This window comes from Pseudopipra pipra, chromosome Z (genome assembly GCF_036250125.1).
Source record: "Pseudopipra pipra isolate bDixPip1 chromosome Z, bDixPip1.hap1, whole genome shotgun sequence".
NCBI lineage: Eukaryota > Metazoa > Chordata > Aves > Passeriformes > Pipridae > Pseudopipra > Pseudopipra pipra.
Window position 1 is genome coordinate 31,368,061 of NC_087581.1, and position 17,431 is coordinate 31,385,491.

A 17,431-nucleotide genomic window follows, 5' to 3' on the forward strand; every position below is an offset into this window, starting at 1 on the left:
CTCTTTAGGTAATTTTCCTTGAGTTGCGACGTGTACCTGAACACCTTTGTGGCATTTCATCTTCTATTGCACTAAAGAAAAAAATACATGTCCAGTATTAGAAGAGATAGATAGATAGATAGATAAAGATCTTTAGTATTCTGAAAATAATCTTTAGTATTTTGAGACAATCTTGTGTGTCTTGTCTGACAATTTGGGGTTTTTTATAAAGGAAATTTCTATGTGGGAGATAAACGTAAACCTTAACCAGATGATTTTGAAGCCATAGTACTTGTCTTCCATTTTTGATAGATCATGTGTGTTGGTTACATTTTTCTGGAAACAGCTCACCTGAAAGAGTGTACCATTAATGACGCTAAAATATCACATCTACACAAAAAAAATTATTAAGCTTGGTTTAAATGAAAGTCAGATAGAAAACTTATATAAACATGGATTATATCACAACAGTGTTTATTTTTACAATTATGCACTAGCCTGCAATCTGAAAGAAACAGCATACTTGAACTAAGCTAGATACATATGTTGTTAATTGCCTTTTGTAATTCCAATTACCAGAGTGTCTACAAAGTCAAAATACTTTGATAAGAAGGAAATTATTCATGGAAATTATTCTGTACCATGTACGACTGAAGATCCTAATGAAGTAGAACCATTTGTTCGGCAGGAATTAGATATGGTGTCGGAACGACAAGGTTTGTTTTAATGGTATATCCTTTTACTATGGTCTCATGTATCAAGCAGTAGGAGTTTTGCATGAATATGATTATATGTCTCTCTGTTTAATCAAAAAATGAAAATAGGTTTTCATTGTTCTATTGAAAATATTTTATCCAGTTTACATTATAACTAATTTTATACAGTTGCTTTATCAAGAGTTATTGATCAGTTTTTCACTTACGTAACTTTTTACTATAGAGATAGAACAGTGTGTATTAGCATGTTCTGTTCCCTCTTATACTTTCATTCCAGAAATATTCACGCAACTGTGCAAAACAACATGAAAATTGTAAGAGCTGACTATCCGTGATTTAAGTTTATCGTACTCAAACCATTTAAATAACCTTTTTTTTTTTCTCTTTCTTCAGGTGCATGCATCATCACTAGTAGTAAAACAAATCTTGAATTTGCTGAGACCTCTCTGAACACTTTACTCCTTGCTAGGGAAAAAGTGGACTAATGTGACCTGCTGTCAGAAATCACATAACAGTGCTGTAACCCATGTAGTTTTCTGATTTAGAGTAATTGTGTTTATTTTGTAGAGTTCTTTGAGGAGCCATATGAAACTCCAAAGAGCTCCAACAGCTCTGTCAAGATGAAACCTGTAGAACATCCTAGAGAAAAGGCAAGTTACTGTAGAATCGTCAAAGGTTTGGATTGGAAGGGACTTTAAAGATCATCTCATTCCAACCGCCCTGCCATGGCCTTGAACACTTTTCATGGATCCACAACTTCTCTGAGTAACCTATTACAGTGCCTCACCTCCCTCACAGAATTTCTTCCTAATATCTGAACTAACCCGTCCTCTTTCAGTTTGAAGTAATTCCCTCCTCTCCTGTCACTATATGCCCTTGTCAAGGGTTTGTCTCCAGCTTTCCTGTAGGCTCCTTTAAGTACTGAAAGACTGATCTAAGATCTCCCCAGAGCCTTGTCTTTTCCAGGCTGAACAACCCAAATCTCAGCCTTTCCTTATAGAAGAGGTGCTCCAGCCCCCTGAGCATCTTTGAGGCTTCCTCTGGACCTGCTTCAACAGGTCCATGTTCTTCTTATGTTGGGGATCACAGAGCTGAACACAATGCTCCAGGTGAGTCTCATGAGGACAGAGTAGACCTCCCTCCACCTGCTGCCCATGCTCCTTTGGATACAGCCCAGGATACAATTCATTTTCTGGGCTGCAGGCACACATTGCAAGCTCATGTTGGACTTTTCATCAACCATCACCTCCAAGTCCTTCTCTCTTCAGGGCTGCTGTCAATCCATTCTCTGCCCAGCCTGTACTTGTGCTTGGGATTGCCCCAACCCATGTGCAGGACTTTTTGAACTTCATGAGGTTTGCACAGGTCCATCTCTCAAGCCTGTCACGATCCCTCTGGATGACATCCTTTCCCTCCGGTGTCCTGACCGCACCACACAGCGTGGTGTCACCAGCAAACCTGTAGAGGGTGCCCTTGATCCCACTGTCCATGTCACCAACAAAGATGTTAAACAGTGCTGGCCCCAGTACTGACCCCTGAGGAACCACTTGTCACTGGTCTCCACTTGGACATTGAGCCATTGACCACAACTCTGAGTGTGGCCATCCTGCCACTTCCTTATCCACCAAGTGGTCCATCCACCAAATCCACAACTCTTTAGTTTAAAGGCAGGAATGTTGTGCAGGACAGTGTCAAATGCTTTGCAGAAGTCCATGTAGATGACATCTGTTGCTCTTCTCTCATCCACCAACACTGTAACTCCATCATAGAAGGCCACCAAGTTTGTCAGGCACAGTTTGCCCTTAGTGAAGCCACTTTGACTTTTACCATTACTTCCTTATTTTCCATGTGCCTTAGCACATTTTCCAGGGGGATCTGCTCCATGATCTTGACAGGTACTGAGGTGAGACTGACTGGCCTGGAGTTCGCCAGGTCTTCCTTATTTTCCTCTTTAAAAACATGGGGGTTATGTTTCCTCTTTTCCAGTCAGTGGGAACTTTACTGAACTGCCATGACTTCTCAAATTAGTGGCTTAGACACTTCATCTGCCAGTTCCCTCAGGACCTGTTTACCAGTTTCATCAGGCCCCGTGGACTTGTGCACCTTTTGGTTCCTTAAATGTTCCTGGTCTTCTACAACGGGAGTTTCTTAATTCGCCCATCCCTGCCTTTGCCTTCTGTGACTCAGGCAGTGGGGCTGGAACACTCGCCTGTGAAGACTGAGGCAAAAAAGTCATCGAGTACCTCAGCCTTCTCCATGTCCCAGGTAACCAGACCTCCTTTTTCCTTATGGAGAGGGCCTACATTTTCTCTAGTCTTCCTCCTGTTTCCCTTGATGATCCTGGCCGATTTAATTCTATCAGAGCTTTCCTAAACTGATCCCTGGCTGCTTTGACAGTCTCTCAGATATCCTTACTGTGTCCTGGCTTCCACCCTCTGTAGGTTTCTTTTTTGAGTTTGACATTATCCAGGAGTACCTTGTTCATCCATGCAGGCCTCCTGGGGTTTTCTCCCAGCTTCCTCTTTGTTGGAAGGCATCACTCCTGAGGTGATTCTTGAATATTAACCAGCTTTCTTGAGCCCCTCTTCCCTCCAGGGCACTATGCCTCTATTAAGCAGATCACTGAAGAGGCCAAAGTCTGCTCTCCTGAAGTCCAGGGCAGTGAGCTTGATGTGCACCCTCCTCACTGCCCTGAGGATCTGAAACTCCACTATTTAATGGTCACTGCAGCCAATGCTGCCCTTGAGTTTCACATTCCCCACCTTGTTTCTGAGAACAAGGTCCCCCATAGTACCTGTTCTCATTGGCTAATCTGTCATATGGAGAAGGAGATTATCATCAAAGCATTTCAAACCTCGTGTGTTGTTCCTCCAACAGATAGCAGGGTGGTTGAAAGTCCTTGAAGACCAGGGCTTGTGACATGAGGCTGCTCCTATCTGCATGCAGTGGGCCTCATCTGCTGCATCTTCCTGGTCAGGCAGCCTGTGGCAGACCCCCACTGTAATGTCACCTGTCCCTGTCCGCCCTGTAATCCTGAGCCATGAGCTCTTGATCAAATCCTCATCCATCCCCAGGCAGAGCTCTGTGCACCCCAGCTGGTCACTGACATAGAAGGTGATGCCACCTCCTCATCTCCTCTGCCTGTGCTTTCTAAAGAGCCTGTATCTGTTCATTCCAACACTCCAGTCGTTGGAGCCATCCTCCCACATCTCCACAGTGCCAGTAAGATCGTACCCTGCAGATGGGCATGTCTCTAATTCATTTATTCCCCATGCTGTATGCGTCTGCATAGGGGTATTTAAACTGGGCCCCTGATGAATCTGACTTACTGGTGGGCGTAGCTGTAATTCCTTTGTGCTGCTCTTCAGGTGCTCTGTTGACCTGCAATTCCTCTCCAGGCTCTGGCCATTTCTTACTGGCCTTGGCATAAAACAGCCCCTCCCCTGGCAACTTGAGTTTAAAAGCCCTCTTCCCTTCTTGCCAAGCCCAGGACTGATGATGCTCTTCCCCTTCTTTGATAGGTGGACCCCTTCAGCCCCCAGCAGAGCAGGTTTCTCAGTGTGAGTCCCATGATTGAAGAAGTTAAATCCTTGGCTGTGGCACCAGTCAAGGTTGACTGCTTGATTCACCAGATTCAACTGACCCTTTCAAATTCTTTCCCTTTGACTGGGAAAGGAATTGACTCTGCTTTTAAGAGCCACTCACTGCTGCTCTCAGTGAGCACATTGGGCTGCCTTACTCAGCTCCAGCCTCTCTCCTGATCTGATAGGATCTTATGTGGAAGCATCAAATTGTTATGAATACTCTTTTCAAAATATCCTGAATTCATCATTGTATTTGTGAAGTTGAGGGCTTAAAGTGTTTAGGATTGGTGAATCTTTTTCCTTGCTTAGCAATAAATGTCATGATTATAGGGTAGTAAGGTGAGATCTGCTCTGAGCACTTTTGAAAACGGATTAATTTTTCATAAAATATGTGTATACATATATATATACACCTATGGAAGATACAATTATATATACATAAAATTGCATTAAAAAATTTAATAGATCAAGAAGTTTATTTTGCTTCTGTGTGAAAACTCAGTCTGGATCTGTAAGTGAGCCTTCTTTTTCCATGCATTGTTTTTGGTCATAAGTATCCTGTCTCCAAAATTGACTAAGGGCTGTTATGCTGAAAAGTGAATTGCAATGCCACCAGTTTACTTGCCTGTAGTACTCAAGATTCAGTGCTGTTAATGGGATTGGAAACAATAAATGTATTGTGGTCTTCAATTCTGCAGTGCATTTTACTGTAGTGAATCTGTGGCATGTGTAAAATCCTGCGTTTGTTTCAACTTCTTAGTTTGCAGATAGTTTGTGTATAATAGGATTGTTTCCACATTTTCATCTTTACTCAAGGGGGGGTGAGATTAGCAGAATATATATGCAGGGTACTATATGGATATGAATTTGAAACTAAAAACTCATAACAATTACTTAAAAAGCAAGACGCCCATGTGAATTGTCAAGATATCTCATTTCTGATCTGTAGCTGTTCTCTGATAAGTATGTAATTTTAATTACTTTTTGTCTGATTTTTTCAAGTGGATGATTAATCATAAGTACATTTGCCATGGGCTAAAAAAAAAAAGTACTTTATTAAAGCAAAAGGAATAGAAAAATTAAAAGTTTTGATGCATCTTTTTATGTTCCAGCAGGTCTCCATTTCAGATGTAGATAGTCCACAAGAAGATCAGAATGTGGAGGAAACAAAGGAAGAAAAGGCTGAACAGAATGTGTAAGAGACTTTTTGTTATTTGTTTTGGGGTTTTTTAATTCCCCTTCTATCTTTGCTTAAAAATCCAAGGTATTTTTGTTAATAATGGCATCCATTGAAGTCTGCTGGGTTCGTGCTGTTGTTTATAGCAACAAACTCCTAGTTTCAAACAGGCATTTCACATATACAAAGTGCAGGGTGGATGAGTCTTTATTTTAGTAATGATATAATGAAAGAAGTGTGGGTTGTGGGAAGGTGTATTTTACGTCTGAGAAAAGGACAGACAATAACTTGAAAAGCTTTCAGATACACAGTTCCAGATCTGAAATAGGAGCAGCATCAGGCAAAATTCAGGTGAAGAGCTCTCTAGGAAATTATGACAAATAATTTGTTACAAAATGTAGAAGTTGTTGTTTATGAAGCCAAAGGTGAGACAAAAGTGATGATAAGCTTGTTAGCTCCTGAAAGAGGAAGGAAGGCATTTTACACAACTTAAGAAATTTACTTCACTAAGATATTTTTAAAATTTAATGTTTTAAAATCTCTGTACATTTATAATAAAATATATGTATAAAGTTAAAGAAACAATTCATAAACCTGGTTGTTTGAATAGATGACTGCTGAGTTTGATTTCTCTGGAAGTTTGCAAGGGAAGAAACTCTATATTCTGTAAACACAACATTCCTTGTGTTTACCACAAGGAATCTCGCTCTTTTGAGATATTTTCATTTGTTTTAATGACAAAAAAGAATCAGGTTATTTTTAGTATATTTCAATTAGCTTTCTTTTAAGCGGTTTAATTTCAGAAGGACTTATGAAATTAAAATGCTCTGCTATTTTAAAATTACATATTTTTGTTTTAACTGCACATAAGAGGCTGTTAAAAGAATTTATTATGGCATTGTTTTTTCTATTTTTAGAAGTGCAGATTACAGTAATATTTACAGAATTGCTTTAATTAGATTTTGTCTTCCTTTGTCCACTGGAATCAACCTCTTTTTTGCCTGCTCCTTGTGTTGAATAGCCAGAACCTTTTCAGTGCTTTTGTTTGAGTCAGTTTCTGATTGCTAGGGAGACATAGCATGAATGTCAATATTTGCCAGCTCAGGTTGCAGTGTAGTGCAGTAATTGAAGCCATGGTGATCAGTATAGCTCTGATCAGGTGGCTTTCAGGTATTTCATCTCATACTAATTAAAATACGTTTTTGAGAGGTTATGCATACACTTATATACACATACTTATATAAAGTGAAAATAAACAGCAAAACAAATTATTGTGGTATTTACAATACTATTATTTTCTTTCTTTATAGTATGACTGACATTGTTACTAGCACTGATTCTCATTCATTCTCTTTAAAACAAGATGCAGAAGTTCCTAGGTAAGAGAAACCTACACTGTTATAAAAAATAGATTACCCCTTAAATTTTTAGTCTGAAGTAATGTGATGTGTACATTTGCTTACAAAATATTTGCAAGTAAAATGTACCTGCAAACTAAGTAACTTTTCCTGAAACCTATTTGTAGTCTAATCCCCGAGGATCAAAACACTTGCGTCTTGACCAGACTTCACAAGAATCAAGCATGTCATTTGAGCTACTAGATTTCAAGAGACATAATAGTTTTGTTTTCTGGTTCCAGACAGAAGCATTATACAATATTGCTATAGAAGATATATTGTTACATAAATCACCTGAACAATAATATTTTAAACTTATATTTACATTGTTATTAAATTATTAAAAGGTATATGTCCTACAGCATCTGATAGATTCACATAAATATATAGATAATATTTCTGTAAACAGGGAGAAGGTTGGAATTGAGAAAAGGGGTCAGGAGTCAGTCTAAGACCTTCAGTTCTAGAGCAGTCCTCTATGAGATTTTTTCAGGTTAGAGGAAGATAAGAACTACACATCCCTTTGGATTCCATTTCCATATGTCTCTAATCTCTTTTTCTTCTCGAGCTTTTCTTGCCAACTTCTTTTAAAAAAACTTTACTCAAACTTTTGGGGTTTCAGGCCATGCTTCAGGCACATTCCAGTTGTCTTCCAAAAGGTTTTCTATGCCCCTTCACATTTATTACATATCCTAAACCTTTTCAGTATTATTCATTAGACATTGCTTTATGCTTCTGTTTCTTCACATGCGTGGAGGCCATTCTGTACAACTGCGAAAAGTCCTCCAAATGTTGCCTGTATCCATAGCATTATCAGCATTTTTCTTAAACAGAGAAAGGTGTTTTGAGTCAATGTTGATGTAGGTAAAGTCTTTCAGGTTTTTTTATAGCTTAATGGAAATCCCAACCCTTTTTTCTTCATGTGAGGAATCCATCTACTTGATATTCTTTACCTACTAAAAGATTTTATTATCTCAATGAGAAAATTTAATGTATTGTATTATCTGGCATGTTATTTTAATTTTAAATGTGTTTTTTAATCTGAAATCTTATTGTTGATTTTTAAGTCCTTCCTCATTTTCTATCAGTTGTTTGGCTTTATGACTAACCAGGCCTTTTTTTTTGTCCCTTCTGTGAAATCACTTTTTTCGTCTTGTTTCTCTAATGAAGATAATATTTCAGATATGCTTGTGGGTACAAAATCATATAGAACTTAGAGAAGCATTGGGAAAGTTGTCATACATAGTCTCTGGTGAAGATTGTGCAGTGTTAATTAATAAATTGTTCCTACAAATTAATTATGTTTTTAGAAAACGGATACCTTTACATTTTTTCCGGATTTATTTAAGAAAACCTTATATAGATGTTTTGAACTATGAATGTTTTTCATAGTTTTGTTCTTTTCCTTTTGAAGTAATGCAGACATTTCTGTAAGTGATTGCCAGCCTTTTCATACTGTTGTGTCAACTACGTCAAGTGTTGCCTCCCACACTTCTGTTTGTGCAAAGAAGCAAGAAGTCAAGGAAGAGGTCCCTCCAGAGGAGAAATCAAACACATCAGAAACTGTCAGGCATATGCTCCAAGATGAAATGTTCAAGTTAATTCAGGTGAGAGCATCTCATGTTTTAAAATAATTTTCACAGTTCAAGCTGTGTTATTTAAAACAACAGACGTAATTATTGTTTTAAATGCATTCTCTGTGTGTGGTTGTTTTTGAAAGAGATTTCCAGTTCCATGTTAAGCACCATGAAAAGTTATTTTAGACTTAACTCTTGGTTTTGACTCAAGAAAATGAGTTATGTGATAATAGAAGTTTGAGTGTATTTTAGTTTACATAAATCAGTGTGCTCTAGTGGTATACATAAGGAAAAATTCTGGTGCTGTAACCAGAATTGCTGTATAGCTTCGCAGCTATACTAGGATTTAAGGTGTATTAGTACATTGAGCCAATTTTAAGTGACCTTACATTTACTAAAACTTCACAAAAAAAGTGAAGGAATTTGTCTTGCTTTAGCATAACCTGACTGTTGCAGGTATTTATTGTATCTTAAAAGAAAGTCCAGTACAATAAACAATTATATGAATTAAATTTTCAATTATACAAATTGAAACTTTGTGATGTTGTTTATTTTGACACCTGTTTTTACAGGATAATGAACAGCAATAACATAGTCTAGACATAGAATTTTTGCTAAGATTCCTGTTAAAGTTGTTAACAGTGTTAACTTTGTGTGTTTTCAGCTACAGCAGATCAACTTCATGAATTTAATGCAAATAGTGCAGTCATCCTTTGGCAACGTACCAAATGTGCAACAAATGTTGCAGCAGCATCAATCTGTTCACCTGGCTGGGAGCCAGCATGCACACACTGCCCAAGGCAATGGTTCTCCAAAAACACAGCTGCCCTCTCCAGAAAATAAAGGAAAACCTGGTCAAAAGAGCTCTGATTTTCATCAAAGGAATAGTGTAGAAGATGAAGGCAACAGTGGCCATGTAGAAGTATGTATATCAAAGTGTCGTTTATGAAGATAGTTCAGTATATCTGATATGTTATCTATCCTGTTGAATTAGGAAATATGTTTGTAGTGATTGGTGTAGACAAAACTATTTTTGTGCATATTTAGTGCATGGTTCCTATGTAAATGCTGGATTGTTTGCTTTTGTGATTTAGAGTCATCTGGATGTGAATGCCTCTTTAACTCTACTTGAAAGCAACAGCAAGGAAACAAGATTTATGTCGCCATCCCAATATCAGCATTCTTCAGGGCCTACTAAACCACTTCATCTCCTAGCTCCTTCCTCAAACATTCAGAAAACAGTGGGGTTTATTCCTATTGAAAAGAAAACAAGTTACTCAAGTGGATTTCCTTTGCTTAGGCTCGAATCAAGTTATTTCAAACCAGCATTTTTCCATCCAGTAGAAATGTCATCAGCTTCTGCCAGACCACCCCCAGTACCACGAGTAGCTTGGAGTTCATCAGATTCCTTATGGAACCATCAGTCATCATACACACCAAGAAAGAGTAAGGAAAAAGAAGATTTCAGCAGGAGTCGATACGACCCTGAGATCCCAAGGCAAATGCACGAGGAAGAGAGGAGATGGGCAGAAAGAGTGCATAGGGGGCCTCCCAAACACCTGAACCTTGATCAATATGTAGGGCAGCAAGAAGTTTCACCTCAGCAGCAGTTCCTCGCAGATGTGAGTACGTACAGAGCGCCGATCACTCAGAACCCGGCTGGTATTCCACTGTTGCACCTGCATCTTGACCCCGTACCCAGAGTTCCACCAGCTGTAAAGCAGCCAATCACTACTACTTTAATACCTGTTAAACGTGCAACAAAGGATACTGACTCCAGAGAAATACTACAGGATGCAGGAATGTCACTGCTTCAGGTTAATTTACTTCAAAAAAGGAAGGTACTGGATTTTAATAATACTTTTTTCTAAGTTGTAGTGGTTTTGCCATTTCATAATTTCTTATTCATCACAAATAAATTCATGTTTCCAGACTATGGAGTTTCAAGTGCTCAGCACAGCTACCAGGAGCAATCTAGAGGTACCAGTTTATCTGCATGTCAATATGAGGCTGCAAGCCTGAAAGTGTTTTTAATGGTGTTAGATTGATTCCATGTTCCACAGTTCGTCACCATTCAGCCCATTAGTAATGAATGCAAAGAGTTTACTATCTAAAGTATTGGATAATATTTATATGGTAACAAGCAGTACTGGGTATTTTTCAGAAATGGTAATAGAATTATTTACAGAAATAGAATGCAGTGATAAATCCTCTTTTGTAGTGCAGAAATAGGATGCTAAAAGGCTGAGTAAGAAAACCTTATCTTATGGATGCTGAGAACTTGATGTTTTGAAAAATGTTGTTTCTGTTACACTCTTATAAGCTTGCACATTCCAGTTGAAAAGAGTGGAAATGTTTTTTCTTGAAAGGTACTTCTTCAGTCCTTGTCTACGTTGCACCGTTCCTACCTTCATCCTGAACTACATGGATAGGAAATGCAAATATTAGTGAAATATGTTCTGTGGAGAAAATTCCCATCTTTTAGCTTACTTTAAGAAAATAATTTACACATGTACATACTGGCAGAGGTCCTGGCCTGATGCTGTTAATTTTACATTTCCATTTTCTTTACAAATTGCTGCAGGAGTTTTGTTTGTATAACCGAGATCCAAACTGGACCTACTTTTTTCGTCCAATCTAATGGGTTCCCCTTTCTCTTTCTTCTCTTTTCTCTCTCTCTCTCTCTGAACCCTTTCAGGCATCAAAACTCATCCCATTTCAAGATCTCATTGCGTTTGAGCAACGCCATCAGCATAATTCTGTGCTCAGCACTTCCTATGGACAAGACCAAACTGAACCTATCCAGTTACTAAAAACTAATGTTGAACCATTTGAACTGAGAGATGTGCAGAAAAATAGAAAAAGGCAAGCCAGACTTTTAAAGTGGGAACTTCATTTTGAAAAACTAGCTGGTAACCTGTACCTTCTAGCTTTGAGATCAGAGGGATTGGATGTAATTCTCTTGGCAGAGAATAAAATATTAAATGTTAGTAAAAACACAGCAGAAGTATATCATTAAGGCACGAAGGGGTTTTTGCTGTTAGCAGACTGATAAGAAGAAGAGTCAAGGGGGAATTCTTACATATTGCTATTTGTGTTTATTTTAAAGTCTTGTTGTTACCTGACTGTATGCTGTATACTGTTTATGAAATGCTTTGCAGTTTACACACAATGAATCTTTATAGGCTGCTGTCTGTGCTGCACATTGTCACTGTTAGTAGTAATCTTCAGGAAAAAAAGGGTTACACTCTTTCAGTATAGTTCAATATTTAGGCTGGTTCAATACAGACAGTGATTAATTAGCAAAATTCCTGCTGAAGCAGTATTTTCTTTGTTAAGTATCTTATTATTTATGAAATTTGATTTATTTGTTGTTAATTGATTGCACAAGCAGTTAAAACAGTTTGTTTAAGCTACTTATATATCCTTGTTCAGTTCTCATAGAATGTTGGTAGAATGTTCTAGAATAGAACACTTGCTTTCTTCTGATTAGTTGTCTTATTATCTATTTATCACATATCACAGAAGAATTGCAACTTTTTTATAAAATAATTAGAAAGTTTCTGTGATAACTGAAGTTTGTCTCACAGATTCTTTACAGGTATTTTGCGAAGTAATTATTAATTATACACAAAACATAGATGTGGATTGTTATGTAGTTTGTAATATTTAGTACAAATAGCTTATTAGTCAATTAACAGATTTTAGTGTGATTGTTAATATTTTTATGAGTTTCTACAACAATTTTGTGTAGATTTCAGATAGGCAAAAATAGTGCTTTGAACTGATCTGTATGTAACAATTCTGTTTATCTTTTCCATCTTTAATTCAGTGCACATCTTATTCTTTATCTGTAATTAATATGTTGACAGAAGAAAAAAGCGTAACAAGAAACAACTACAAGAGAAGGAGGAGAAGAAGAAACCAACTGTGTCCTTCTGCCCAGAGGCCTCCATCATCACTATTAGTGACACAGAAATGGTTGACGAATCAGAGACTGAGGTATAGAATAATATTTCTTTCTTTGCTTTTTTCCATTCAAGTATTAACAGAAAGGAAAGAAGTGGAAAACTATAAACCAAAACAATAATGTACATCACTTTTAGGCTCTAGCCTAGAAACGGTATATATATATTTAATTCACAGACTTGCATTTTCTGTAAACAGTATTTTATGAAGTATTCTAAGATTGCTGTTGTTTTTCCTGGAACATGAACTTGTCTGTTTTGATAGGATGTAAGTCTGTATGAACATTTATAGTAAAAACATACAGAAATGTTAAAAAAAAATTACATTTAGCCTAGGACAAATGACCCAGGCATTTGTCATTTCACAAATGACAAATGACCCAGGCATTACTCTTTTCATATAGGGCTATATGGATGACAGTGTGAAAGTAGGAATGGGAAGTATGAGATCTCAGTTCTGTCACAAACCAGAAACTGAGAAAAGAAAGTCTTTATCAGGGTGGGTTTTGATTTACATCCTTGTACTTTTCATTTGCCAAGGCCTTTTTGATACCTTTTGGGGATTATCCTTGCAAGTACCAGATTTCAAGCTAGAACACCACCAGATTTAAAGCTAGAACGCTACCCAGAGCAGCAGACTCTGTTTCTGGTCCATACCACACCTTCTTTGAGACTTCACTCCAGCACAGCAGCTGGAGACCGTCTCCAGACCAGGGAGATATTACTTAGGGTACAGCAGATATAGCATATACTCAAAGAGGAATAAAGAATTTGTGTTACTGCAGATCACCCTGAGGTACATATGAGGTTGTCACATAGCCAGTAATTCCACTGAGCTGGAATAGATCAGAAGAATTTAAAAAAGGAGTAAGAAAACAAAATTACAATTTTTTTTTCCCCCAGTTATTACTCACACAAGGTATATTGGGTAGTTAAACAGTATCAAGAAAGCCTTTAATCTGCATTGGAACTATTTTTAAAGATGATTCCTTTTTTCCTTATATTAGGATCACAAAACAGAATTGGCATCTTACCCTCAAGATGGCTTGTTTGTTTCAATGGGCAAGTACAAGTCTTTTTAGTGCTTTGAGTGCTTAAATAACAAAAAAACCAGGGACCATAAGTTTGTTAGATTTCAAATGAAAACTCTGTGGTCATCAAGATGTTAAAAACTTGGATCATGTAATCTGTGGGCAATACAGCTTAATGGCTTATGGTGTCTTTTCCCAGACCTTTTGGGATGGACAACAGGTTTCCAAACTTTTTTAGGCATAGTGAGTTTTTAGGGGATTGGTGTGGAGAGACATGCAGGCAAATTTAAGGTCTTATATCAATTATCTGAAGACTCAGAATAGTTCTGAAAATTACAGAATTATTTTAATTTTTTTCATAATGAGTGATAGTCTTGTGTTTTTATGGTTAAAAACAATTGAGTTAGTGAAATAACGACATAAGTATGTTGAATGCATTTCAGTAACTATGGTTTCATTATAACTGTGGTTATGGTAACTGTTACTTCCATTAACTATGGTTCTTGGTAATTTCTGTTCATGTGATTTATCAAAATAATGCTGTGAACAATGCTTTTTAATATTAAATTTTTTTCTTTTTACAGAACAGATATTATTCCAATTTTATTTGCCTGCATAGTCTAACTACACAGAATTTAAGGCTCTTTTAAAAGAGATTCAATGTTTACAATGCTTATAGCTTGCAACATTAAGACCATGCCTGTGGAAAGATTTGCTTCTTTCTAGTATTCAGCACAATATTCAGTCTTATCAGAGGACAAAATACAATCTATTCTCTAAATAATGGCTTGCAAACCTCTGTAGAAACATCAATAAAGAAATTAAGGTATACACATCATAAATGTTTCCCCCCCTTTTGGACTGTGAAGCAGACTTTTATGGTACAGCATACTAAAATATTGAATTTAAAAATCATATACCTAAACTGAACCTTGATTTTAATTCAGTGTAACATTGTAAGTCTCAATACAGTTGCATATTCACATCAAGTAGGTAGCATGAACTTTTCTGGGAATCATTCATGACATATGCTTAGAGAAAAGTTAAAAATATCCGTCAGGAATACAAAGAAAAGACTGTTGGAACCCATAGTTTTGAGTTAGTATCATTGCTTTCAAGGATGTCTAATTCTTGTGTTATTTGTAGACACCATTCTGCATTATTACATTTCAGACACAGTGGAGGAAGCAATTACTACTTCAGCAGATCTGCATTACATGGCTTCTGTAGGGAAAAAACCAGCAGAAACTCAAGATGCAAGTACAAATACTCATCCAAGTAAGTGCTACCTGTGTGACTTACAGAAACCAGCTGCTTCTAGTGTTGCTTCTTTCTAGTTATTTTGTCAGTTTTCAAAATACAATAAGATTGTAAAGGGAAAAACAGTGTTTTGTGCTCTGATTTTTTGTTTCAAAAAGAATTAAACCAGAAGCCATTAGAATATAAATTACAAAGCAGTAGTTAAAATAATTATAAGTAAAAATATCACTGATGCAATTATGTAAGAGTGTCCACATGCTTTTCGTAAATCAGTTCTGATGTGACTTTTTCTGAAATCTTCTACCTTCATTTGTGTTTATCTAAATGCATTTTAGACAGTGTTTCACCCTGTGACTGAAATTGTTTCCCTGCCTCATCCACCACAACTTTTCTTTGATTGTGAGCTGTCAAATTCGAAATGTGCATTCAGATAATGCCATCAGTATCGTTACTTTCCTTACATTCATGTATTTTGATCTTGGTTGTTTGGTTTTTTTTCCCAATCAAGTGCTCGAGTCATATCAGGATCATGGAATCAGTGGTGGAAATGAGATTTCCGAAGTTCATAAAAATGAGCCAGCCCCATCTGTTCCTGTGCCAGGTGTGGCTCCAGGCTCTCTCTACTTCATTTGTTGTTTGGGAAGTCTATAACAATATAGCAGTTTTAACATGGGTTTTTACATGGGGTAGCTTAATGCAGGGCATAGATAACATGGTAATTCATCTGATTTCTTGAAACCCAATACTAAATAGTTATAATACTATTTATGAAAAGTTTGGCTGGAATTTTTCATGAAGCAGTGTACCTATGCCTTTGCGTTCCTGTATGAGATTATTTTGTGGATTTTATCTTGATTTTAGTGCCGCTTACTCTTGGGGTTTTGGTGTAATGTAGACCAAAAGAATTGACCAGTGGGATGTTAAAACAGATTACAGTTGAGCTGCAGTAGCTTAGCTACTTATACAGTTGTTTCCTTGCATCTACTAGATGCAAGTTATAATGTTCCAGTCCCAAGTAGGAATTTTATTCTCAATCAGTCATCTTTTGGATCAATTTGTAGAACAGAAAACAGAAGGTAACTGAATTTGGGCTAAAGAAGATATATTTTGGTTTGGGTTTTCTCCCCCCATATTAAAAATCCTTCATAAATTGAAGTATGTAGATCTCAGCACCTAAGTATTTTCCCTATGGTACCAAATGAGCATATTAATTTTTCCACTGTTTTAAAATTCAACTGTGTTTTTCCATTTGAAGATAATTTTACTACATGACATAACTTGTTTGCAAATAGCTTTATTAGAGGTCTTTCTAGCTGAGTAATATAATTTCTTTGAATCAATTAAAGATGATTTTTTTTTATTTTACTTAGCTGGGATAGACTTGGAAATTAGTAGCAATTTAGACTGCAGGTTAGTCAAAGCTTTTCTTGACATCTAGAGAATGCAGAGTTGTTTCCAAATATTTAGTCTGAAGTTTTGTGGCTTTTGCTGTAAATATAATACTGACTATTATTATTTTCTCATAGAATCATCTAGTGCCCCTGCAATACTACCACCTGACATATATTTAAACCTGGGATTTCCCACTGAAGTGAAAAAGAAACCTTTACCATCCTTTCGGTCAGATGCACCTGATTTGGTTAGTAATCTCGTGTACATGTGTACTCCAATGTACATGTGATTAAAATACAGTTTGTGTTAATTAATTTAGGTTCTTTGTCTCCAGAACAAATCCTTTCAGCTTAAAGTTTTATGGTTAATAATGCACTGTAAACAATATATTCAAAACACATTCGGTGTAATTCTTCATAATCTTGTTGTTGTTTAGCGTGAACATGAATATATCAGTGTGATCGACATTGAAGACAGTGACATCCTTAGCAATTTGCCCATGATACCTGAGTCTGCAGAAGAGGTAGATGCTGCACAGCAAAATGAGAAGTTTGAAATTCCATCTACTGCAAAACTTCACCACACAGCAGCTTCTGTTACTAATGCAATTCCATGTGAGGCTCTTCAGAAGCAAGGTAAATCACTTTGTTTTTAAACGTGAAAAAAGCAAGACAGTTTTGTTATAATACTTACACAGAAAATCTGCAGCTTTCCTCTCATTAACCTCCTGCTTTTTTAGCATTAAACATCAACATTTATACATTTGACTTCTTTTGTGATGATTCCTGGCTCCTAAAATCTATCCTTATGTTCAACACATCTGTGCCTGATTACCTGCAGTATTTACATGCTTGCAGTTTATTCAGTGATATTGGTGCATTCTTTTTTTTTTATTTCAAGGTGACCATCAGAAGAATGCATCAAGCCAAGTGCAAAATGAAGATAAGAAGTCAGATTCTGCTACAGATAGTGTAACTTGGAACATACTACATGAAGGTGACAGAACTCGTCCTTCCTCAGAGCTTCCATCCAAAGTAATTGGCAGAGAATACTTTTCCACAAAGCAGCAGGAAATGGATATGCAATTACAGACACTACAGAACATGATAGAAAATATGGAGCAGGATTTCAGAAATACCAAACTGGTGAGTTCCGACAGCTAGCTCTCATTTTTTAAACAGTTTATTGTGTAATTTTTTGCAGCTGAAGTCAAAACTTACATTTTAGAAGTATGTGTTCTCAAATCTGCTTAATATCTATTGAGAGAGATTGAAAATAATATACAGTTCTTCTACATCTAATGCTGAATCTGTTGGCTGACATGATTACTTACAGTGGAAGAAATGCTGG

The 17,431-nt window shown here is 36.8% G+C and overlaps 1 protein-coding gene across 8 annotated transcripts in view; it reads left to right on the plus strand.

The window, feature by feature from the left end:
* The window catches only part of CPLANE1 (ciliogenesis and planar polarity effector complex subunit 1), a 56,208-nt gene that overhangs the window by 26,999 nt on the left and 11,778 nt on the right, over positions 1 to 17,431 (plus strand). For all 8 annotated transcript variants that reach the window (XM_064643008.1, XM_064643001.1, XM_064643004.1 and 5 more), the window contains 15 exons: positions 559 to 695; positions 1,263 to 1,345; positions 5,395 to 5,474; positions 6,767 to 6,835; positions 8,268 to 8,460; positions 9,095 to 9,352; positions 9,525 to 10,271; positions 11,129 to 11,295; positions 12,303 to 12,432; positions 13,406 to 13,460; positions 14,603 to 14,707; positions 15,198 to 15,290; positions 16,216 to 16,328; positions 16,518 to 16,716; positions 16,982 to 17,226. In XM_064643008.1, coding sequence (XP_064499078.1) covers positions 559 to 695; positions 1,263 to 1,345; positions 5,395 to 5,474; positions 6,767 to 6,835; positions 8,268 to 8,460; positions 9,095 to 9,352; positions 9,525 to 10,271; positions 11,129 to 11,295; positions 12,303 to 12,432; positions 13,406 to 13,460; positions 14,603 to 14,707; positions 15,198 to 15,290; positions 16,216 to 16,328; positions 16,518 to 16,716; positions 16,982 to 17,226 — 2,674 coding nt within the window. The remainder of the gene's footprint in view (positions 1 to 558; positions 696 to 1,262; positions 1,346 to 5,394; positions 5,475 to 6,766; positions 6,836 to 8,267; positions 8,461 to 9,094; positions 9,353 to 9,524; positions 10,272 to 11,128; positions 11,296 to 12,302; positions 12,433 to 13,405; positions 13,461 to 14,602; positions 14,708 to 15,197; positions 15,291 to 16,215; positions 16,329 to 16,517; positions 16,717 to 16,981; positions 17,227 to 17,431) is intronic.